Genomic DNA, 26056 nt, shown 5'->3' on the forward strand with positions numbered 1-26056 from the left:
GTGAGGGATGCCACTGGTGCTGGTAATCGCCGGCCCACTTCTGTGCTGTGCTGGGTCTATGATCCCCAACCCTCCCTGAGAACAAGGAAGAATGATGACCTGCCAATGGCCATGCCACTTTGGCCCGGGCAATCTGAATGTCACGCCCTGACCAAAGGAAGTTCCTAATCAGCCTCTCTACCTGACTGATGCAAGAACTCGAAAAGATCCAACAAGAAGTGATGTACCACATAGTAGCCAACAACACTTGGTTGGCTACTACAACTTTGCCTGCCAGAGAAAGTCGTGCGGAGCTCCAATGCAACAACTTCCTCCTGATGGAGAGGAGGAGGGGAGCAATTTGCTGCTCGGGAGACAAGTCCAAGCCAACCTAACAGCCCAAGTATCGAACTGCAGTCCGTGGGGGAATCCATTTGAAACCCGCACCTGGCATCCAATCCGGCTAGGAGCACTACCAACTGAGAAAGCCACTGTCTTTCTCCAGTCGATCAGTGCGCCTGATGCACAACAAAAGGTCTCAAGAGCCTGCTCATACCTGTGATGGTTGGCTTCCTGGCCATCCAAGTACAAGGCTGAGTCGTGTGCAAACTCAACATCCAGTAGCTCATCTCCCTGAATAGGGAGCGCTAAGCCACGTAAACCAACCTGCTGTGAAACCAGAAACCAGCTGATCGCCTCAGCATAGAACAGGAAGAGGAAGGGGGCAAGAGGGCAGCCTTGTCTGACCTATCGTGTGAGCATGAAACGATCACCTCTACCTCCTGACAAAAGTACTTGACTGTATGCCCATCTGTACAGAGCTGACACACCTCTGATCCAAGCATATGAGAAGCCCATCTTGCGCAGAGTGCCCTCCAAAAAGTCCCAGTCAACTCTATAATAGGCCTTCTCAAAATCGAGAAGAAGTATCACTAGATCCTCACCACGGAGCCGCGCGAGGGCAGAAGCCTCCCAAAAAGTAAAGATGTTGTCAAGGATACTACGCTCCTTGACAAAACTTGTCTGTGTCCCATGTATAATGCTCTCTAGAAGTGGCCGAATCCTCAAACTCAGAGCCTTGGCAAGAATTTTATAGGATGAGTTGAGGATGGTGATGGGTCGCCATTGTTGAATCTCATCCAAGGAGCCACCCTCCTTGGGAATGAGGTAGATCAGGCCCTCACTCATGCTGTCAGGCATCTCTCCTGTGTGCAGGATGTACTGAAAAGCGCTGCAGAGATCTGAGGTAGATCAGGCCCTCACTCATGCTGTCAGGCATCTCTCCTGTGTGCAGGATGTACTGAAAAGCGCTGCAGATATCTGAGGCAAGCAAGTCCCAGTACTCCAAGAAAAAGTTGGGAGTCAAACCTTCCTCACCTGGACAGCTACCACGGGGAAGTGCTCTAAGAGCTGCGTGTAGCTCCTCTAGCTAAAGAGACAGCTCAAGACTTTGGTGCATCTCCTCAGTCAAGACAAGGCATCTGTGCCCACACCTGCTCTTTGCATGCATCCTGACGCTATGACTGAGGCTCTACAGACAATAGATCATAGTAAAAGTCAGTAGCAACTGCACGCATGTCCTCTGGCTTTGAAGCAACTGACCCGTCGGGCCTCCTCAACTGAGTGACCTTGGCATCCGTAAGGCGGGTCCCACTACCTCAAAGAAAGCGCCTGTCACTCTGTCACCCACCTGGGTCCACTGAGATGCCTGTCAATGGAAAGCATACTCATGGCGCCTCTCCTCTGTGCTGACAAGCTCTTGGCGAGCTTGTTGCAACTGCTCCTCCAACCAAGGACTGTATGGATGTGGCTCCTACATCCTCTGCAAGGAAGCAACGCCCCGTCGGAGACGCTGCTCCTCCTCTCTCGCTGCAGCCAGCAGGCGAGCCGAGGACTCCTGAAGAAAGAGTCGACTGAGCTGAGCAAGTCCTGAGGCCACTATGTCAGCAGGAGAATCCTGCAAGCCTAAGCTCTCTGTCCAAAGAACCACAACTCACTCTCTGAGCGCAGAGTCCAACAAAACCCTCTCAGGGATGCGTAGCATCGTGCTCCGCCCCCTCTTCCTATCTGTCACTGTGAGGATCACTCAGGAAGCCCACGAGGCAACCCTGAACTTGCATAGTGATCCACTGAGCCCTGCCTGGCACAATAATCCCTCTGCCCACAATGGCCTGTTGCAAAGAATCCGCAATAGTCATACATACCCCGCCCTGGATGCCTCGAGGTCTAAATGCAGCTGACCAAAAAGTCTCATATCGTCCACGCCAAAGCTGACCACAACGTCTAATGCGGCTTTCACACAGATGATGCTCGTGTAGCATAAGAAGGTCAATGTCTCCTCCCACAAGGCATCGTTGAAGCTCCTGACGCAGTCGGCCCCTTTGACGTTGAAACTGGGGCCCACCTAATCCCTGCACGTTCCATGAGATGATCCTCATGGGGAGCGAGAAAGAACTGATGCTGCAACAGCAACTAACCGTGCTATCTTCGAGGCAGGCTTGGATGGGGAGTAATCCGCATCCAAGCATCCCCGAGATAGGCGTGATTGCAAAGAGTGTATGGCCCAAGCCCAAGTAGAATGAGCCGTGCGCAAAGCAACCTCCTCTGTCGAGGTGTCCTCATGTATGTGTACATAACATGGCGGGCTCTAAGTGTTAGCAAAGAAGTGAACCACAATGTGTCTACATCCTGCTGCATCCGGAGGTGTCACAGAGAACTTGGCCAACAGCCACAGAGTCTAAAGCAAGTCTGTAACCCCTAGGTCTCCCATGTGATGTGTGATCTCTAGGGCCTGTGTCTGCAACCACTCCAACAATGAGTCTAGAGACCACTCAGCCTGGTCTCTGCCGCATAGGGGAAAAGAGAAGCCAATTGTCGAGTTCAAGGCCTCTATCCCCCTAGCTGCAAGGAACAGAACATGAACTCTGAAGCAGGCTACCTCAAGGTCTAGTGAAGGGTCGCCGAGAAACCGTGTAAAGTCATAGGCATCCCAACGGCGTGTAAAGTCGTAGGCATCCCAACGGCGATAAATGTCGAAGCTCATCAGACCACGAGGAATTGCTGCAAAGGGGGACGTCTGCACCAGAAGAGGGGGTCACAAGAAAGGTTGTCCCTCTCTCGCCAAACGACTCGTGGCAAAAGCGCTGCTAAGAGATCTCCTAGTAGTTGAGGAAGGCCCTTCCCCCTGGGACGGCTGCGAGGCTGGAGTGGGAGGAGATGAGGGAGCAGGGGGGCGCGAGGGAGAAGGGGGACGAGGGGGAGCTGCAGAGGGAGGAGGGCGAGATGGAAAGGTAGAGGGAGAAGGTGGGGGGGGGGGGAGGGGTTGTCGAGGGTGAGACTGAGGTGGAGGCTGGAGCAGGGACCTCGTCCTGCTGAAGAGGGTCGAATCGGTTCCCCGTGGGAACCCACTGCTGGTGGGTAGGAGCCTGGGGACCACTTTGAGTGCCAAGTTGGTGCGGTGGCCCTTGCCGATGTCGACCATGAACCTGCTGCCATCCCTCCTCCGCTTGAGCCCGAGGCTCGGAGGGTGGCACTGCCTGCGTACTCTGTGGCTCTGTCTGTTGCTGTTGGCCAGCCCTGGGCTTGTGGTGTAGGTCGGGGTCTCCTCCGTGGACAAGCCTTCACAAGATGACCCATCTGTCGACAAATGAAACACCGATTTGGGAGGCTTGAATACTCCACGCTCTGTCGAAACCACCCCCACTCACCTGTGGAAGTAGGATGACCTTCAGGAGAGTGTGGGTGTCCCTAACCAGAACACGTATTGAGGGGATGTCGGCCGCCTTGGCAGCTACCGAGGCTGTCGTGCGAGGTGTCTTCAGGACAGTCCCAATCTCTGAGCCTTTCCTGGACAAAAGTGGCAGGTACTCCCTCCTCAAACCAAGAAAGCAGACGTAGATGGGAAGGTCTGCCTCCTCTACCAGAACATCTGTATAGCTGGATCAAAACCATGCCTCCACTGTCGAAAGTGGGCACGAACTGCTCGGATGGCCAAGGGGCTCATCACGATGACCTTGGACGCCATCTCGGAAGTCTCAAACTCTATATGATAGTAGCTGCGTCCGAGGAACTGAACATCCAAGATCTTGCCCACCTCTGCAAGAAGGCGAGCGTGGAGAAGATCACGCAGCTCTCCTCTCCTGGGTCTGGTGCCGAGAATCTTGCAGATGACTAAAGTCGCCTAAAGGCGTTCCACCTCTGTGGCTAGGCTCGCTTGTTGTGTCGGTGAGAGAGCAAGTCGAATGGTGGGCTCAGCGGGGTCGGGCGAGGGGACTTCATTGGAGTCCCTCTGTGGCGGAGCTTGAGTCTTCATCTGTGTCTGTTGCTGTAAAGAAAAAGGGGTGAAGAGGCGTCGGTGAACGGAAACCTCCTGCTGGACCGAGCACGTCGAGAGTGTTGTCGAACCAATCGAGCAGGAAAGAAGAGGGCGAGGAAGTGGATGAGGGGTAATGTGCAAGCAGGCGGGGCAGCGGCTGTGGGCAGCAGCAGGGCTGGCGGGCAGGCTGGTGGGCAGCGGGCAGGGTAGGCGGTCAGGCGAGTGGGCAGCAGGCAAGGCAGGGCAGGGTAGCGGTGAGTAGGTGGGGAGGGAGGGCAAAGGCGAGTAGGGGGCGCGATGTCGAGCAGGGGGAGGGGGAGAGAACAGCAGCAGCGAGCCAGCTTTGGTAATGCCCATATTCGCCACACCTGTAGCACAAAACGGGGCATTGGACGGACGAGGCGGGGGACGACGTGGTCTTTGCTCTTGCAGCATGGGGGTGGAAGCTGAGGTGTAGAAGCTCTGAGGACCTGAGGGGGCACTAGCATGATAAAAACTTTGAGATGGAAAGGCACTTTGCATACCTTGCATAGTAGGAGGGGTTGTCATCAAAGGGGGCATGTGGTTTGGATGGCCATAGAGAGAAACCATATTGGATGCAAGAGCCAAGCCCTGTTGAAGCGTAGGGGCAAGGTTTTGTTGTAATTGCCGCAATCCCTTCAGATAGTATGTCTCAAAATGATGACGTGGAAATACTGCCCGAAAAACACACACACACACACACACACACACACACACAAAACTGATGATGTGGCAAGAGAGTATGACATGCTGATGTGGCCAAACGTACGAACAGGCAGTATGGCAGTAGGCTGACGTGGCAGACAGTACAGACTTCTGTGATTTGCGCTGACAAGGGCTGACATGGCAGCCAGTACGGATTTCCGCAAATTGCGCTGATGCTTTTTGGGCCAGATTTTGGAGCCAATTGCTTTTGGGACTTTTTGCTTTTAAGTTTGGAAGCTTTTGGGGCTCTGCTTTTGGGGCATCCCTTGTAAGAATAAAAAAGACCCAAGGGGACTCACTCTTGAGAGCATCTGCACGCAGAGTCTGTGAGTAGAGGACCCCCCTTGGGTGTTGTACTTTGCTCAAGCATTAATATAATAAAGAAATACCAAAAGGGGCGCCAGGTTTTGGGGCCAACACCTCAGGGCACGGAACTATACCGGGCCATGTCGACTCAAATTTTAAAGCTCGTGTTGCGCCAGATTTCCTACTTGGGGTGCCCAAGCTTGTGACAGCAGTATTAGAGTATGATCGATTTCTCTTCTACCAAGAAATCCGATCCTCTTACCGCGAGACACATGGGTTCAAATGACGAATCCCGCAAGAATCAGGCGAACCCTCTTGATACTTCTGAAACAAGAGGTGGTATAGAAAATTTGAATGGATTAGCAGATCACGAATACGGGCCACCTCGCCGAGGCCTACGCAGCATCAGCTAATGGCAGAAAGCCATCGATACCCCAATCAAGTCAGTCCTCAAGCAACCTCCTCTTCCACGGATGTTTATTGAAGATGAACTTGCGGACGTTGTTGAAAAACGAGTCAACCAACTATTGGAGTCAAAAGAAAAGCAACCAAAGAAACGTAACAAGAGAATTGATTTCCCCGGTTACTTGGGCCAAAGATCCTCTTTTGAAAACGCGAGAAAACAGAAGAAGCGTGTACGGTTCAAAGGATTGCCCAGCTCATTTTCATCTTCTTCATACAGCTTGGAGAGCTCATCTTCTTCTTACTCGAGTGATGAGGACAGAAAGGGTAAGAAACGACGGAAAGATCATATGTTTTATGCAAAAAGGAAGCACTTTTACAAAGCCAATCAATATGATTTCCTCGACGACGAGGGCAAAAAGGCCAAAGAATTCAAAGAGGAAGGATAAGCAATAAAGTTTGAGTACTTTTCAGGGTTTCGAGATGCTCCCAAGGCTTTAGCCTTTATCCAACGTTTTGATATAGCATTTTGTGGAGGCCGCTATACAGAGCACTTAAGATCAGACGGGCAGCATCCTTTTTAAAAGGCAATGCTCGAACATGGTGGTCCACTCTTTTGTTAAGGAAACAAGCACCGACGAAGTGGTTAAAATTTAAGAAACTCTTTATTTCTTCATGGCTCACACAAGAATATGAACGAGACGTGATTACTGATTGGAACCATATTCGAATGGTCAAGACAGAATCTTTGGATTCTTTTTGTGAGAAAGATTCTGGGATGTCTTCTTACCTACTTCATCCTCTAAGAAGATCAGTTTTAAGGAGTAGATTGAACGGTTTTGCTATGGACTTCCTAAAGAGATTCGAGATTGCTGCCTTGAAAAGAAGTCCGAGTCCATACAACAGTTGATGGGACATGCGAAGTGGGGATTTGCTATACATTCGGGTAACTTGACTTACCCACTAGATGAACCTTCGACAAGTCAGAACAGAAACAAACGACAAAGAGATACACGACTTGATTGACAGAAGAACAAAGATTGACAAAAGAAGAATATTTCAAAGCAGGAAAATGTTTTGAATGTGGAGAACAAGGACATATCGCTGCACCATGCCCCAAGAAGGCACAAGAATGAAAATGCTTGACAAATCGGAAATAGAACGAGATACTTGTTCTAGAACAAATATTAGAAAATTATGGATATCACTATTTTGCTTTATGAATAAAATAGAATTTTTTGAAGATGATTTTGAGTTAAGTATGAAACTAATGTTTTATAAAAGATCCTGCTATTTGTGAACAGATACAGGTTTAAGAATGAGATGATGATGATTTTGGAGCAGTGACAGCTCCTGAATGAACGTGATATTGAATTATGAATTTTGAATCACGAATGATTCAATGGAACTGCTGTGCGCGCATCAAGAGTTCCTGCGGGATGAGATGGCCACACAGCTAGAACTGAATGATTGGACCACTCTGTTAGTATGAACTTAGTGATGGATTGGGGTCCCCGGGAATGATTACTTGCATATGACAGTGTTGGAGTTCAGAAATCTATGGACATGATCGCAATATGGGATAAGTCAACCCGACATGAGTGAGGTATGAGATAGATCTAGATTGGGTTGCTAAATACTTTGTGAGGTCCGGTGCCGATCTAGATGCGATTGCTAAATACGCCGCCAGGAATCACGGTTCTAGATTCAATGTAATGTGATTTGAATGTGATCTAACTGTGAATTGAATGTGACGTGACGTGACTGTCGTCTTTGTACAAGTTCTGGATTTGTGTCGTCTAGTGCGCCGGTACTTAGAGTCATTGTCTACTGAATTGGTTTATGGCTTACGTCTGATTTTGCAAGTGTAATCGAGGGCGATTACAATTCTTTCAAGAGGGGGGTATGTCACAAAATGATGACGTGGCAATACTGCCCGGACACACACACACACACACACACACACAGAGCAGATGACGTGGCTGGACAATATGGCATGCTAACATGGCAAAGTGTACGGACAGGCAGTACGGCAGGCTGACGTGGCAAACAATACAGACTTTCGTGATTTGCTCTAACAGGTGCTAACATGGCAGCATGTACGGATTTTCCCAAATTGCGTTGATGCTTTTTGGGCCAGATTTTGGAGCCAATTGCATTTGGGACTTTTTGCTTTTAAGTTTGGAAGCTTTTGGGGCATCCCTTGTAAGAATAAAAACGACCCAAGGGGCCTCACTCTTCAGAGCATGTAAACGTAGAGTCTGAGAGCAGGACCCCCCTCGGGTGTTGTACTTTGCTCAAGCATTAATATAATAAAGAAATGCCGAAAGGGGTGCCAGGTTTTGGGGCCAACACCTCTGTCACGAAACTAGGCCGGGCCACGTCGACTCAAATTTTAAAGTTGTGAAGTATTTTAAGTGATTCTCTCGTGTGTGGCGCGAGATTTCCCACTTGGGGCCCAAGCCTGTGACATAGTAGCACTCCTTGTCATCATGGTGGGACTTCTCATAGAAATGATAGTAAGCTTGAAGCAGGCATTCTTGCAGAGGATGCCCGGGAAAACTCCCACAGCTACACCAGCCATAGCCTTAGACTCCTTATGAGCCTTGAGCTCCTTCAGCTCCCGCTTGATCTTGATGTGGAGGCTTCTCCTGTCGAAGAGATAATGATCTCTCCTCTTGAACAACTCGTTGTAACTCAAGGGCTTCGAGCTCCTTGCGTAAAGAAGTCAATGGGTCAGAAGGACTTTCCCAAAATATATAGGTGGTCTCTACCTATGGGAATCTATGAACAGCTTCCTATCCCTTCTATCCTAGTAGTAGCCGCGACAAACTCCTCCAGAGTGGCGGAGACTCTCTCAGAGCTTTTAATAAGAAGTCTAGGGAAGAGGCTTCTCCACCCATTTCTTGACCATAAATTCTCCTTGTTGTTGAGGAAGCTTTGCGACCAGAGATTATGTCCTTGTCACGAGTTCTGCAAAAGTCTCATGTGGCTGTAGCACGAGGTTGGCCAACTCATCCGGAACCTTTTCTTGGAAGTCCCTTGGTTTGAAAGCTTCACAGAACTGCTTTCGTAATGTGGCCCAAGTCGTAATATGGTTCTCAACAAATTGAGTGTACCATTTATTGGCTAAGCCATCCAAGGTTGACGGAAAGGTAGACGTCTTCTCTGGTGAGCCCACAACCTCTGCAGAGGGAGACAAATCTCCTAGCATGGTAGTCTGCATCCTCCGTGGAGGATCCTCTAAAAGTCGGAAACTTTATGTTCACTTTAGCCGGGACGTTTGTGAGCTCTTTAGCTGGGACGTTTGTGAGCTCCTCCATGGCTGCCTGTTCAAGAGCTTGTTGCTCAAGAGCTTGCTGTAACACATGGGGCAAGAACTGTACTGGGAAAGGTGACCTGGGAGGTGAAGAACTGTGCGGAGGTAGCCGCGTGGGAAGGTAGGGGTAACGGGGTGGTGGACTTCTACTCGGCACAAAGGGTTGGCGCTTTCGATGGTAGTACTTCAGAGGACTTAGTAATGGACTTTGTCGATCTTTGGACTGTCTCGTATGTGTCATGCACTAATCATAAACCCACCCAAGCTTTGGGCACTAAGACTTTTAACTTAACTGGTCCAGACTCCACTAGAGGAGTGGGAGTGGCCAAGATGAGTGACTAGACCAGGACGAGAGACTAGACTAGGGCGAGTGACTAGACCCGGATGAGAGACTATAGACATTAGATCAAGCAGATGACGTACTCGCATAGAGCCTTTGAGATCGGAGCAGAGCATTTCGCTATTTCTACAGATGGAGACAGGGCATGTGTAAGTCCCTTGCCGGATCCATCCTCGTATTGGTGAGGGCTTGGTGGTACGGGACACTAGCTCTTATGGTAGAGGCTAGCCCGTTGGATGCACGATTCTAGGCTCAGGTTGAGCCCGTATTGGCTCCTTGGCTGGGAGGTGAGCGTGATGTCCACTCTCTATGCTCATTTATGCATGAGTATGGCCCGTGCCATGTCACAAAAATACGGAAGCGTAAACTGACGAATGAGCATGAGTATGGCCCGTGCCATGTCACAAAAATACGGAAGCGTAAACTGACGTTTAATTGCACTTCAAATACTCAAGACAATTAGAGAGAGAGAGAGAAAGCTTGACACTTCATTGGGGACCAGAAGATGGGCTGGTCCCCCCCCATAAAGAGAATATCTTTATTACTAAGGGAGAATCTTTACAAGCACAGGAACGGGGCGAAAGCCCGTCCTCTATTCTTTCTTGGCCTTTTTCTGTTTCTGACTGAGAGAGAGTAGAAGAACTGCTCTCTGACTACTGAGAGGATCTATCCTCTTTTGCGAGATTTTGGGAAGCTCTCGTAGGGGAGAGTCTACCTTCCACAAAACTCATCGGAAGCTCTCACGAATGAGGGTCTATCTTCCGCTAACTGTGCCACTTTGGACGTAATCATTCCTGCAATTAACCAACCACAGAAACATGCAAAAAACACACACACACACGCTTGCTGTAATTTTCTGCACATAACCAGAAATTTTTACCTGAGCGTGTTCCAATGCCAAATTGGAGGTCCTTTTCGCGATGGAAATGCTCCAAACTTGGTGTATGTGTAGAGTAGGTAGTGAGGAATGAGATTCTATTATGACTTTGCTAAAATTCACCTAATACAAGTGATTAGGGGTTGAAAACAGGGAATTTGCAGCAGCTAGACAAGGGAGAAAGAGAGTTTTCTACTACTTTACGTGATGAAACTTCTCCCAAAGTTGCAAGCAACCATGAGAGGCCTTGTTCTAGGTGATGGGTGCTCAGAGGCTCCACATACACCACAAGGTGCTGCTCTCAAGCTTCAATGGAGAGCTTCACTGTGTAGAGGATGGTTAACTTGGGGGGGGGGGGTAGTGCACTGCCAACCTGGCAAGAGGGGGAGGGGCTGCTCTCTTATAGCCTCTTAGAAGAGGGCGCTAGCATGAAGAGAGGGAGTGAGGGAGAGAGAGAGAGATTGCATGGGAAAGTGTGCCAAGTGGCACACTTACTTAATAATTTAAAAACCATTCAACTTTTGACTTTAAAAGTCCTATGTTAATTAATGAAATGTGCAATTAAGTGCACAACTGCACACATAGATGCAATTAATCAATTAAATTGTTAGCTGCTCCCCAACGCAATGCCGTACCGACACTGCTCTGGCATTACCTGTTCGCACTTATCTGGCTATTTGGTCCAGCGCAAATGATTTAAGAATACTTTAACTAACTTATCCTAAGGCCGTAAAATAATGAGGCCTTAGGGTTATTATTCTAAGGACCCCATCTCATTCCTGTGCTTGCACTAGCGCGCGTAATTTTCTGAGCCTGAAATCTGAGGCTACTATTTACCCCTTCATTGAAGACCTGATTTCCCAATCGCTAGGGCTTCAGGGTATTCTCTGCTAGGGTCTCCGTGAGGTGCACTGGCCCAAACTTGGGCGCACGTGAGGCCCCATAACTGCTAAATCTATTTTTATGGGCACACAACTAATTAGATAATTCTTTTCTCGTAAATAAATTAATTATTTACAAAGTCTGACATAGTTACATGCCATGTCATGTGTCCGGTGATCAGACAAGATGTCTTACAAATGAGACCTCTGTCCTATTTATAGGACTCATTAAGAGGTGGCCATGTTCACACATGACCACATAGCTCAAGCGCCCATCCTGATGTCTAGGGGCGTAATAGCATGGACCTATGTGGTTTGGGTGAGTTCACCCATAAATTCTCCTGGTTGTTGAGTGTAAGGTGCAACCGAAGTGAGTGTTGAACTTTGCTGAGGTTAAATTGCTGATCTTGCTCACCAAAAACGTTGTCCAAAAACGCTAATAGGCTGAGTGAAAAACGCTGCCCAGCATGTGCAAAGAAAATGCTGTATTGTAGGGCTTCACAAGCGCTGGAATGGCTGAGGTTGCCAAGGCTGAAAACGCTGAATCAAAAACGCTGTTAGGGCTGAATGCTGCTGCTGCAAAAACGCCAATGCAGGGCTGATGTTACCAGCTTTTACTTGCTGAAAACTCTAGGTTTGAATGGCTGAAAACGCTGGCTTTTTATGGCTGAAAACGCCAGGCTATTGGGGGGGGGGGGGGGGGGGGGGGGGGGGGGGGGGGGGGGTCGTCTTGTTGAGAAGGGTCTCCAGAGGCCTGCTGCACTATGTGCCTGATGCTCTCCTTCTTCTCCTCCCAGAAAGTGCTAGCTTTGGTTTGCTTATATATTTTATTAGCAAAATTGCCCTACCTAGTTCCTAACAAAAGTCACTTAAAAATAATAAGTGAAAAATGTCAAAAATAGGGAAAATAGGTCTATGCACTGTAAAAATGCTCCTGAAGGGTTTTGATGGATTCTGATGGGAATGCTGATGATCATGCTGTGTGCAACCGGAGGATATGCATCTAATCTAAGTGACTGGTCATGCACGGTCTACGAACAGACTCACAAAAGTGCCAGATCACTTCCTATTCTAGACTGACTTGACTGAATTGAACCCTGGTCATGCTGTAGCTTGTCCACGGACACATAGGGTTGGATGTGTCACGTGACATTGAGGAAGCTTTGCGACCAGAGATTATGTCCTTGTCATGAGTTCTACAAAAGTCTCATGTGGTTGTAGCACGAGGTTGGCCAACTCATCTAGAACCTTTTCTTGGAAGTCCCTTGGTCTGAAAGCTTCACATAACTGCTTTCGTAATGTGGCCCAAGTCGTAATATGGTTCTTAGCAAATTGACTGTACCATTTATTGGCTAAGCCATCCAAGGTTGACGGGAAGGTAGGCATCTTCTCTGTTGAGCCCATGACCTCTGCAGAGGGAGACAAATCTCCTAGCAGGGTCGTCTGCATCCTCTGCGGGGGATCCTCTAAAAGTCGGAAACTTAAAGTTCACCTTAGCCAGGACGCGTGTGAGCTCCTCCATGGCTGCCTGTTCAAGAGCTTGTTGCTCAAGAGCTTGCTGTAACACAGGGGGCAAGAACTGTACTGGGGAAGGTGACCTGGGAGGTGAAGAATTGTTTGAGGGAGCGAAGGTAGCCGCGTGGGAAGGTAGGGGTAACGGGGTGGTGGACTTTTACTCGGCACAAAGGGTTGGCGCTTTCGATGGTAGTACTTCAGAGGACTCAGTAATGGACTTTGTCGATCTTTGGACTGCCTGGTAAGTGTCATGCAATAATCATAAACCCACCCAAGCTTTGGGCACTAAGACTTTTAACTTGACTGGTCCAGACTCCACTAGAGGAGTGGGAGTGACCAAGATGAGTGACTAGACCAGGACGAGAGACTAGACTAGGGTGAGTGACTAGACCCGGATGAGAGACTAGACCAAGACGAGTGACTAGACCAGGATGAGAGACTAGACTAGCTGGTCTACACTAAGCTTGACTAGATCATGCTAGGCGAGGGGAAGCTTGACTAGATCATGCTAGGCGAGGGGAAGCTAGACGAGACCAAGCTGGACTAGAGCAGTTGAGACCAGCAGACCAACACAGGCGAGAGCTTAAACCAGCTAGCTCCTTGACTTGTAGGTGCAATTGAGTGAGACTTCAGTTAGGTCCCACCGGGTGTGAGAGCACCTTAGTGTAATGTGCGTGAAATCTCACTCCAACAGAATGAAACCACTGTAGACAATGAACAATATAGCAAACAAGCGACTCAACAGTAGAACGTGAACAACATGAGGCTCGACTAACTCAGATGAACCAGTACAGACTCTGGCATGGCAGCACAGTCTGCTCCAAGCCCAGAACTCACGGGTACAATGGGGGTGTCGAGGCTCAAGATGTGCAGGGAGGGTGCAGTATGTGATGTAGACTCGACACGCCACTAGAATCAAGACTCATAAACCATTTAGAACAATGTATCCAGACTCAAGCAAATGTGAGCATATATACAACCGAACCAACGGCGGATAACTCAAATATCTCTAGCTGTCCAGCTGCACCTATCCCCAAACTGTGGCGGAAAAGAACTGGCCACGGTGTCCTCTAAACCACGAACCCACGACCAACTGTAACTGTCTTGTCTTCCCGTGTAGAGTGACATTGTATCCCAACGACACTGTACTATGCAAGTGAGGGAATGCAACTATAACTGTAGCTTGTCCACGTGGCTCAAGTGCAACGCGCACGTGACACATGTATAAAAATGAAATGGATGGTCGAGCACCAAGCACCATCACTGTCCATGGACCCAAAACACGTGACAAACATGGTAGAATTTTTTTTTCTAAGGCTCAGCCCTGGAAACAATTCGCTCTCTTCCACATGTGCCCACTCAGACAAACAAGGCTAAGGCATTCCTGATTCGCTGTTGCAGGATGCATCCTTATGCTAGACATTGCAAACAATTTGGTCACCAGTCAGTCCCTCAATAAAGGATCTGGCCCTCGGCCTTGCTACTTGTATTTCTGTGTCATCTGAAGCATGCATGTATCTGGGCTGAGATTTCCAAAGTGATTTATTTTGTAGAGAGAGACCGAATAGACTCGCACATATAGACATCAGATCAAGCAGATGAGGTACTCGCACAGAGCCTTTGAGATCGGAGCAGAGCATTTCTCTATTTCTACAGATGGAGACAGGGCATGTGTAAGTCCCTTGCCGGATCCATCCTCGTATTGGTGAGGGCTTGGTGGTATGGGATACTAGCTCTTATGGTAGAGGCTAGCCCGTTGGATGCACGCTTTCAGGCTCAGGTTGAGCCCGTATTGGCTCCTTGGCTGGGAGGTGAGCGTGATGTCCACTCTCTATGCTCATTTATGCATGAGTATGGCCCGTGCCATGTCATGTGTCCGGTGATCACACAAGATGTCTTACAAATGAGACCTCTGTCCTATTTATAGGACTCATTTAGAGGTGGCCATGTTCACACTTCGCCGAACGTAGCTCAAGCGCCCATCCTGATGTCTAGGGGCGTAATAGCATGGACCTATGTGGTTTGGGTGAGTTCACCCATAAATTCTCTTGGTTGTTGAGGAAGCTTTGCGACCAGAGATTATGTCCTTGTCATGAGTTTTGCAAAAGTCTCATGTGGCTGTAGCACGAGGTTGGCCAACTCATCCAGAACCTTTTCTTGGAAGTCCCTTGGTCTGAAAGCTTCACAGAACTGCTTTCGTAATGTGGCCCAAGTCTAATATGGTTCTCAGAAAATTGAATGTACCATTTATTGGCTAAGCCATCCAAGGTTGACGGAAAGGTAGACGTCTTCTGTGTCGAGCCCAAGACCTCTGCAGAGGGAGACAAATCTCCTAGCATGGTCGTCTGCATCCTCTGCGGAGGATCCTCTGAGCTCCTCCATGGCTGCATGTTCAAGAGCTTGTTGCTCAAGAGCTTGCTGTAACATAGGGGGCAAGAACTGTACTGGGGAAGGTGACCTAGGAGGTGAAGAACTGTTTTGAAGGAGGTAGCCAAATGGGAAGGTAGGGGTAACGCGGTGGTGGACTTCTACTTGGCACAAAGGGTTGGCGCTTTTGATGGTAGTACTTCAGAGGACTCAGTAATGGACTTTGTCGATCTTTGGACTACCTCGTATGTGTCATGGAGTAATCATAAACCCACCCAAGCTTTTGGGCACTAAGACTTTTAACTTAACTGGTCCAGACTCCACTAGAGGAGTGGGAGTGGCCAGGATGAGTGACTAGACCAGCACGAGAGATAGACTAGGGCGAGTGACTAGAGCTGGATGAGAGACTAGACCAAGTCGAGTGACTAGATCAGGATGAGAGACTAGACCAGCTAGTCTACACTAAGCTTGACGCTAGGCGAGGGGAAGCTGGACGAGACCAAGCTGGACCAGAGCAGTCGAGACCAGCAGACCAACACAGGCGCGAGAGCTTAAACCAGCTAGCTCCTCGACTTGTAGGCGCAATTGAGTGAGACTTCAGTTAGGTCCCACTGGGTGTGAGAGCACCTTAGTGTAATGTGCGTGAAATCTCACTCCAACAGAATGAAACCACTGTAGACAATGAACAATATAGCAAACAAGCGACTCAACAGTAGAACGTGAACAACATGAGGCTCGACTAACTCAGATGAACCAGTACAGACTCTGGTATGGCAGCACAGTCTGCTCCAAGCCCAGAACTCACGGGTACAATGGGGGTGTCGAGGCTCAAGATGTGCAGGGAGGGTGCAGTATGTGATGTAGACTCGACACGCCGCTAGAATCAAGACTCATAAACCATTTAGAACAATGTATCCAAACTCAAGCAAATGTGAGCATATATACAACCCAACCAACGGCGGATAACTCAAATATCTCTAGCTGTCCAGCTGCACCTATCCCCAAACTGTGGCGGAGAAGAACTGGCCACGGTGTCCTCTAAACCACGAACCCATGACCAACTGTAACTGTCTTGTCTTCCCGTGTAGAGTGACATTGTATCCCAGTGACACTGAATGCAACTATGACGTGCCTGATCATGCACATCCTTGTAGAGGCTTAAAAGGTGCCAGGCTAGATCCTAAGCTATATAAGTAAGCCTAATGCTGACCTGTAACAGTAGCTTGTCCACGTGGCTCAAGTGCAATGCGCACATGACACATGTATAAAAATGAAATGGATGATCGAGCACCAAGCACCATCACTGTCCATGGACCCAAAACACGTGACAAACATGGTATAAAAAATTCTTCTAAGGCTCACCCTCGAAACAATTCGCTCTCTTCCACACGCGCCCACATAGACAAACAAGGCTAAGGCATTCCTAATTCGGTGTTGCAGCATGCATCCTTATGCTAGACATTGCAAACAATTTGGTCACAGGTCAGTCCCTCAATAAAGGATTTGGCCCTCGGCCTTTCTACTTGTATTTCTGTGTCATCTGAAGCATGCATGTATGTGGGCTGAGATGCCAAAGTGATTTATTTCGTAGAGAGAGGGAGTTACCGAATAAACTCGCACATATAGACATTAGATCAAGCAGATGAGGTACTCGCACAGAGCCTTTGAGATCGGAGCAGAGCATTTCGCTATTTCTACAGATGGAGACAGGGCATGTGTAAGTCCCTTGCCGGATCCATCCTTGTATTGGTGAGGGCTTGGTGGTATGGGGCACTAGCTCTTATGGTAGAGGCTAGCCCGTTGGATGCACGCTTTCAGGCTCAGGTTGAGCCCGTATTGGCTCTTTGGCTGGGAGGTGAGCGTGATGTCCACTCTCTACGCTCATTTATGCATGAGTATGGCCTGTGCCATGTCATGTGTCCGGTGATCAGACAAGATGTCTTACAAATGAGACCTCTCCTATTTATAGGACTCATTAAGAGGTGGCCATGTTGACACTTCCGAACATAGCTCAAGTGCCCATCTTGATGTCTAGGGGCGTAATAGCATGGACCTCTGTGGTTTGGGTGAGGGTCTCACTATTACAGTCGGATTACCAGGTCTTCTTCAGTGTTTTAGTCGTACATTCCACACACAGAGAGGATTGAGGAGCCTTGGAGTTTTACTTAGTGAGGGTTCAACTCCATCTGAGATGGAGGTCAAACCCCACTATCGGAGTTCTCCTTCACTCCTCTTTCGTGAAGGATCCACCATGGCTCATTCTCTCCCTACTATTCATGGAAGAGAGATTTGGGGGGAGAGTGTTCTTCGTTGGGCTTCCTTGGCACTGTATTGCATGTGGGGACCTGGTCATATGGCAACAACATGTACTCTCAGGGTAGTGCATGAACGCATAGAGCAGATAGAGGAGCAGGAGAGGGAGGCGGTTTTGATGGAGCCTTCTATGAGTGACCTATGAGACCAGAAAGTTACAACATGGTGGATCTGATACGAGTAACAAAAATAAGAAAATAAGAATACTGTGGAATCCGAGAGAGAGAGAGAGAGAGAGAGAGAGAGAGAGAGAGAGAGAGAGAGAGAGAGAGAGAGAGAGAGAGAGAGAGAGAGAGAGAGAGAGAGAGAGAGAATAAATGAAATGAAATATTAAACGTCTGCAAAAGGCCAAAATGACCTATGAGACCAAACTGGTACAATCTTGGTGGATTTACTACAATGTCTGGGTACAAAATAAAAATAAAAATGAACTAAAGTGAAAAAACTAAAATCATCATCATCATCATCATCAAAATGACAGAGATAGAGAGAGAAATGAAATGAAATGAAATGATATATTAACGTCTTCAAAAGGCCAAAATGACCTATGAGACCATCAGATACAAAGTGGTGAATCTAATACAATGTCTGAAGTACAAGTACAAAAAGTACTGAATGTAAAAATGAAAACTGAAAATGAAGTGTGAAATGTGAAATGTGAAATGTGAAAATGTAGAATAGGCCCTCAATGACACTCTGGGTGTCGTACTAGAATGCCTCTGATCCTTTGCTGGAGTCTCCGTCGATGGAGTGTGCTCCTGTGTCTCGGTCGTGGTCGTCTCGATCTCCCAAGCTCAGTCGCCCTGTCAATGAGGGTGCCTTTGGTATGAATGTGGGTACAACCCTGTGTTGCTGGTTGGTCTCCTAGCTCCCTCGATCCAAAGAAGTCTGGGATCTGTCTCTGTGACTGTCGTACTCCATGTCTCCTCAGCAGACTATCTCTATGTCGGTGTAGCTCAAGTAGATATAAGCCAAGGCATCTCTGATCCTAATACCTCATGACTCTATCTAGGGGTTCAAAACCCTCCCTGAATAAGCAATAGAAGTGCCCTCGGATCTCATAATACACAGTGCAGTGGCATATGTAGTGTAGCTCTGTCTTTGGCTCTCTATCGCATAGTTGGCATATCCTAGACTCTGCTTGTATCCCTCTGAATCTACCTGTCTCAATCTCTAGCTGGTGTGAGGATGTGCGAATCTGACCAATAGCACATCGCGGACCATGAGACAAATGAGTGTCCATGTAGCTCGGACGAATCACAAACCCATCTCCTGAAAGTTGGAGAAGATGCTCTTTGTAGAAAGCCATCTTCGTGCCCAACTCCTGCATCGGCTCTACCCATGTCCTCTTGGTGTCCAACTGTATAAGATCCTGACGAATGAGTCTAGTGATCTCCGTCCGTGTGACTGGTAGGGAGGGTGCATCCAGGGAATAAGGCAATCTATCCATGCTGAAACCATGCCTCTGAAAACATGAGGTCATCTACGCATACCAACATGATGCGTCTCCCTGCATCGCTAACTGTCTAGAGGACTCAAGAGCCAATCTAGTATATCTGTCTCTATGTGTATCCCATAGACTGTGCATAAAGGACACTGATTTGGTAAGAGCCTCAATCTCTATAGGAGGGGCGGCTACCTCCGCTCGAATAATCGCATGTGGTACGGAGGCCTTGGCTCTAATCATCCGGGATATCATAAATACCAAGGGTCTCTCCATGCTCCTCCAATTGTCATGATTCACAGATGGTCCCCAAACTTGGACCCCATAAAGCATAGCTGAAGCAACCAAAGTATCAAAGAGCCATAGCTTTGTTCGTGGTTTTGGAAACTGAACCTGCGAACACATCCTCTCTAGCCCTCCCAATGCCGCATAGGCTCTGGACAGTCTAGTCTCTGCTGCTCTCCTCAGAGTAAACTTCGGTCCCGTGAATACCACCCCCAGATATGTATATTCATCTGTGTACTCCACAGTGTCCTGACCATATACGAGTGTAGGTGCCGATCTCTTGACCCACTGTGGTGTGGTGTAAACACCATAACCTTGGTTTTACCAAGGGTCACAGACAATCCACTATCCTCTGCAAAGCTGTGCAATGCATCCAACTGTCTCTGCATGCCCTCTGGTGACTCTGATATCAACACAATATCATCAGCATATAATAATAAAGGGATCCATGCCCCTGCTAGCTGAGCGCCTCTATCGCCCTCTCTGTCAATGTAGTCAGAGACCTCATCTACATACATACCAAAACGTGTAGGGGACAAAGGACACCCCTGTTTCACTCCAATAGTGGAATGAACAATGTCAGAAATCCCGTCAAGAGTGCGTACCTGACCAGTCACTGAGCCGTATAAAGCCATGATCAGCCTGCGCATCAATCTGGCCCTCGGCACTGTGTCAAATGCTTTGCGGAAGTCCACAAAGCAACAGTACATCCGTCTCCCATGTGCCCGACCCTCCTCAATAATGGCTCTGAGTGTAAGAATATGGTCCAAAGTGGAGAAACCCCTCCTGAATCAAGCCTGTCATGCTGCTCGTATGCCCTCATTTTCTACCCATTTACTCAGTTGCTGTTCAAGAATGGATGCATACAACCGTGCCAATGTGCTCTATCATAATAGTACGGTAGTTCCCTGGCATTGTGGGGTCCCCTGCCTTGAAGAGAGGTACAATAGTAGATAATCTCCAAGACTCGGGTAGTCCCTCACACATGACACGCTTAAACAAGTGCGCAAGAACCTCTGATAGTAAATCTCTAGCATGTATCAAGTGCTTTGCCACCAAACCTTCATGATCATATGCTCTCCTAGTCCTCATCCTGTCAATGGCGTTCTTCACCATCTCAGTGGTAAAGAAGGTACTAGTGGCTGGACATGGCTCTAGAGGGTCTGGTAGTGGTGGTTGCCCAGGTACTGTATATAATGATGCTACATACTGACCCCAAATCTCGGGAGAGGTAATCACTGGAGGAGGTGAGTGCTCATGGAAGAGACGCCAGGCCTCACTTGAATCTCGACTCAAAAAGACCTGATACAAATCACGTTCCATCTGGGCTAAAAAGGCCCGCTTCTTCCGTCGCACTAAACGCGGAGGGCAATCCGAGACTGTCTATATGTAATGACTCCAAGTATAAGCTCGCTCTGAATCTGAACTCTCATCTCTCTGCACTCCTCATCATACCAACTATTCTGAGGCATGTTTCCAGAACGTCTTCTCCGATCGGTTGAGTGTGTGGGTATGCCTCTGCTGCTGCCCCATGCAAGATCTCCGTCAATAGAGTGGTGATCTCCTCCGCGGTATATACAGGCTCGGCTGCCCTCATCCGCTTGTAAATCTCCTCCACATAAACTAAGTCCGTCTCTGGTGTAAAAGTATACCGTGTGTGTGCAATCCTCCGTGGTGTCTGAGAGGCACTATACTGGAAAGAGACTGAAAAAGTCAGGAGAGCATGGTCCACTGCTACTCCAACAGGTCTAGGTCCCACACTGAGATCCTGAATACTGGAGATGAAGCTCGGTGAAGTCATGACATAGTCCACTGTACTGGCCCCATGTCTGTGTGGAAAGCATGTGAATCCCCCAGATGAAGGAAAAATCTCTAGACCATTGAGTATGGCCAAACCATGCGTAGTCGTCATCTCCATGATATATCTCCCATACTCTGTGTGCTCTCTATCCTGTGAGTGTTTGTCAAGCCCCATCTCTCTAAGCATCTCCTCCGAGGTATCATAAAATACCGTTTGGGAGTTGGCCGTCCTGGCATTAAAGTCTCCCAAGAGAATGATATCTCCATCTCTAGAGAACTCCCATATGTCATCATCAAGTATAGAGAAAGGGGATTGCCCTCTAGGTGAGGTATAGACTGATGTTCTAGGGGGAAAGTAACATATAGCAATGTATAAGAATTTGCCAGTCTCAGCTCTCAGTCTCACCCACATGTATCTCGCCTGGTCATCTCTCCGGACAATCTGTAATAGCGGATTCTTTTCTAAAAACATTTTTAAGTTAATAATGGTTTTGTTTTATCTAGTTTTGTTTCGTAGCAAACAAAGTGATTTAGTTCGTTTGTTTGTTTGTTTTTCTTTTTCTTTTCTTTTCTTGTGTCCCTTGCGTTTATAGTTTTATGAGTGCTTTATTCCCTCTTATAATTCGTGAGTTCAAACTATTCTGAACTTATGAAGGTATATAATCTGTAATAGCGGCTGCAACTCCTCCCTGAATAAGACTGCTACCCCTCCTAAACCTCGACTCCCATGCTGGGATCTAGTGTCTGGCCGACAAGCGGTCTCCCATGAATAACCAGTCACACTTGGGATTCAACTGTCCAGATTTCTGATGTGTCTCTAAGTAAAAGACAATGTCTCTATCTCTGAAGCTATCCTCAAAGGCACCCACATCCAGCTTCTATGATCCATTACAATTCCATGCCGCCATCCGGAGTGTGGTCCCATATGTCTCGCACCGTCATGTTGTGAGTCTTTCCAAAACCACTACTTTCCCTTCTCTATAAAAGGCAATTTCTCCCTTCTCTCTTGTTGCCTTGATCTCTGGCATCAACTCTTGCATATGTGCTATTTGTGCTAAAGTAAGGTCATCCCCCATAAATATCCCAGTTTTCTTAAGTGCTGGTCTCTTCTTCAGGAATTCCTTCCTTGTTTCCAAAGTCGGGAAACGCAAAATAAGTGCTCTCTCTTTGACGTTTCCCTTCTCATCCACTCCCTTCTTTCCTACTCTCCAAGCACCTGTGTGCATAGGTTCCGGGATGCCCATGCGCTGCAAGAGTTCCTTCACTTCTTCTTCTACATTTGAGAGAGAGAGAGAGAGAGAGAGAGAGAGAGAGAGAGAGAGAGAGAGAGAGAGAGAGAGAGAGAGATATGAAATGAATGAGATGTTATATTAACATCTTCAAAAGGCCAAAATGACCCATGAGACCAATCTGTTAGAAAATGATGAATCTAATTCTGGGTACAAAAGAACTAGAACAAAGATACTACTACTAGAATCCATCCTCATCTGTGACCAGCCCAGAGAGAGAGAGAGAGAGAGAGAGAGAGAGAGAGAGAGAGAGAGAGAGATTTCTCCTTGATGCCATACAATTTTAATTACTGGCAGAACCAGACAGGCCAAAAAATGACAAATCAACTATTCTTGGTGATGCAATCCAAACTTTGAAAGAGCTGATGGCAGATGTCGAACGGCTACGAGCAGACCATGACTTACTGGTGGATGAATCACAGGATGTATGGTTATTTATTATACTCGGCACATTCTACCAAATGACCTCAAAGAAGTGCTTGCTAGCATGGAGAGTTTTTGAGGTGTTTCCTTTATTGTGCAGTTGGGTCAGGAGAAGAAGGAATTGCACGAGGAGGGACTACAACTAACATCCAAGGTTCAGCATCTGCAAGGTCAAGTGTGCCAGCAGATGCATGCAATGCTATTGTGGATGACCGCAGACCCTGCTAGCATGATGGGAGTGTACAGTGTCAATTCGGCAACGCATGGAACAGGTGAAGCTGAAGCACGCGCAACGCCGCAAGTGGGTCTTTCACAAATGCAGCTCTCTTTCTTGGGACCTCAACCCATGCCTCTTGTACCTGCTGTCCACCCAGCATTACAAGCCTACTATGGATGTAGTGGCAGGGGTGCACCATATTGCCCTTTTCCATTCAATTACACGGATGGTGCCTCTATTCAAGCTGAACCGTTTTGTGGTCAGGTTCCTCAGGGATACCCTCCGCAAGCTCATCAAATTCCGTTGATGCATCACCTACAACCAGTTCCCCAAGCTGTGCCTTACTCTCAAGCTTATGGGCCTCATTATCACTTAATGACGCCTGCAGTAACTGAAAGCTGGAATGTGATGGATGCTGGATCACTGAGGGGGGGCTCACTCTGCCATAATTATCAACACCCTGATTCAAGCTCTGTAAAGCCATGCATTAATGAGCACCTTGCAAATGCTGAACGCTGACCGACAATTCTGCGTCAAAGTCCCGCAAGTTTGTCTGATGCTAGTCAGCTCCAACAAAATACTCAAGCCTTTGAAAACCAAGACCAAAATGCAGCAAAGCTATCATATACAGAGAATTACTTACGTCAATGTTAAGGCAACCCATTGTCAAGAATGTGCAGAACCATCAATCTAGGGAAAGATGGGGTTGAGCAGTCATGTTTACTATGTCTATCACAATCCTGTGCATATTATTAGCTTGTACAGTAATGCTGATAAATATAGATTTACAATGTGATTTTGAATTTTGTTTCGAAGGACGAAAGATACATCTTGGGAGTGAGTGATTACTCTCTTTCATCTGTGGCCTCAAGAGCTGAAGCTATCATTGCTGATGCCCCCCCCCCCCCCCCCCCCCCCCCCCCCCCCCCCCGTCCAGAGAAGTTTTAACTTTGTACAAACAATCGTAGTAGAGACCTCAAAGATCTATCCGACAAGTCTTGAACTCATGACTTGTTGTTCAAGAGGAATTTGGGATAACCAATCCACCACACTTGGGTGATAGCAAGGTTATTAGAGACTACACCTAATCAGGTCTAAGAGCTTGACACTTCGTTGTATCTCCTTTTATGGCAATCATTGTACATGCAACAATCACAAAGTACTTGGAACTTACATAATTTTTTGGAAGGGCAATATTAAATTCTTTACGAATCCAACAGGTTCGATGCACATGATTTAAAGGTAGCCTTTGTGGGGGGTAAACATGCCACTAAGAAGGGGACATGCTAGAGGTAAGATACGGAGGGGTCTAGTTGCCTTGTCACTAATTGACACCTCTCTAGAGAGGTGGGATCAATGGCCCACATTAGGTGTTGCGAGGCGGGTGCAATCCGGGCCGTCTGATCATCATTTGAACTAGGTGTGAACTAAGAGTAAATTCGGGAGGCATGTGCACTACACCGAATTTGGTGTTGTCGACGTGAACTAAGTGTGAGCTTGGTGTGAAGTTGGGAGGGTATGCACACCACACCAAATTTGGTGTGAACTCAATTGGAGCTCAGTGTGAAGTAGGTGTTAACTAGATGTAAACTTGTCCGCGACGTCGTGATCTATAAACTTACTACACACATACCTTTCAACGGACACGTGATAGCGTAGTGGGTAGAGTCAATTCCAAGAGGGAGAGGGTAGCAGGTTCAAACCCCGATTTTGGAAAAGCGGGAATCTTTTGCACTCCCTAAGCAATCCAACACTCACAATCAACCAGTGATCGTGAGCCATTAATCCCACCTCCCAAAAGGAGGTGTCAACTAGTGATGGGGGTCTAGGTGCAAACATTCATATTTGTGAAATTTATCTCGATGCTCTATTTGAGAAAATTCACGTTTTGAGTTTCAAGGCATTGGAAGACATTCAAGGCTTGAATGGTATACTTTTTAGCAAATCACAAGAGGACATAAGCAAGATTCCAAGCATTTTCCAAATGTTTGTCTATAAATTGGGGGTGCCTATGTTTCCCTAATGGAGCATGTCTCATAAGTGGCTACTTTACCCTACATGAAATAGAGAAAGGAAGATAGAAGGTGAGTGCTAAGGGAGTCTTCTTGTTTTAGAGTGATTTTATCCACCATTTATTGCCTTGTCAAATGCATTTTTTCTATGTTAGAAATGCATGCCTAGTTTTTGTAAACCCTAGTTCTTAAGATTCTTGTATGCTCATAATTGGCACACACATTAACGATGCTATTGGTTTTGCGATGTATCCATCTAATTATGCATCCATTTCCATATGCTAGTTGTACGTTAATCAAGATAACTTTGGCAACCACCTTGGATGTGCCTTTGGTTTTTGGCTTGGATAGGCTAAGACACGCTCTAGCCATGCTAGCATCGTTTGGTTGATCATACAATATTTTGAATGCTAACACCAAGCCCATTATTATCAAATCACATTGTCCTAAAAGAGTCCAAAGCATTTTCACCTCCTTATGTGAAATTGCTCAATGAGTGCTCAACCAAGGAGGTTCCTGTCCTTCATATATAAGGGTGCATCAAATGGTTATTAAAGTTGTGTCAGAGTCTTTATCAAGTAGGTCTTGAGCATTTCGGAAAAAAGAAAAACCTTCCACAACATCTAAAGTGCAAAAGTGAAGGGTAATACTTTAGAAAATGATAACTCTCTTGACGTTGGAAAGTCGAGAGCCTTTTAGAGTTACATTGGAGTCTTGGAGGTGATTATGAGATATAGATATGCTATGCACATGTCAATAACCTTATGCAAAATTGCTAAAGACGAACGCCACTACATGAAGCTGGCAAGTTATAATTCATGGCCACTCGTATCTATGTTTTGCCGATTGGATCGTAACCTAGTGGTTAAGGTGTACGTGTAAAAGGCCAAGGTTCGATACGCAATGGGGTCTTTTAGGCATAATTCGAATTTCAATCAAAAAGTTGTGTTTTGCCCACCTTGTGCCTATATGAACATTTAATGTACATGCTTCGTTGTGAGAATTTTTCTCTCTTCTCATGCTTTACATGCTCAACAGAGAAACTATTTTGTCAGTCAGCACTCCCTTCTTTTTAATGCAGCACATGTTTCTTATATATATATACATTTAAGTCATTCAAAATACCCAGAAGGTGTGGTGACTCTTTAAAGCATGAAAATCTGGCTTTACCATAAATAATTATCCATTTCAAGCGGTTGGATGACAAAATTGGAAGAAGGTGCCCCAGCTTAACAGGGCACTTCCA

General features: G+C 47.2%; 1 protein-coding gene across 3 annotated transcripts in view; it reads left to right on the forward strand.

Moving 5' to 3' along the window:
• Positions 1 to 23656, forward strand: part of LOC147422073 (uncharacterized) — a 43521-nt gene extending 19865 nt beyond the window's left edge. For 2 of the 3 annotated variants that reach the window (XM_086503690.1, XM_086503692.1), the window contains 2 exons: positions 22456 to 22583; positions 22682 to 23656. In XM_086503690.1, coding sequence (XP_086359816.1) covers positions 22456 to 22583; positions 22682 to 23317 — 764 coding nt within the window. In that variant the 3' untranslated portion in view covers positions 23318 to 23656. The remainder of the gene's footprint in view (positions 1 to 22455; positions 22584 to 22681) is intronic. The other variant, XM_086503691.1, reaches the window with a different exon arrangement.
• The last annotated feature ends 2400 nt before the right edge of the window (positions 23657 to 26056 follow it).

This window comes from Adiantum capillus-veneris, chromosome 27 (genome assembly GCF_014529385.1).
Source record: "Adiantum capillus-veneris isolate H3 chromosome 27, ASM1452938v2, whole genome shotgun sequence".
NCBI lineage: Eukaryota > Viridiplantae > Streptophyta > Polypodiopsida > Polypodiales > Pteridaceae > Adiantum > Adiantum capillus-veneris.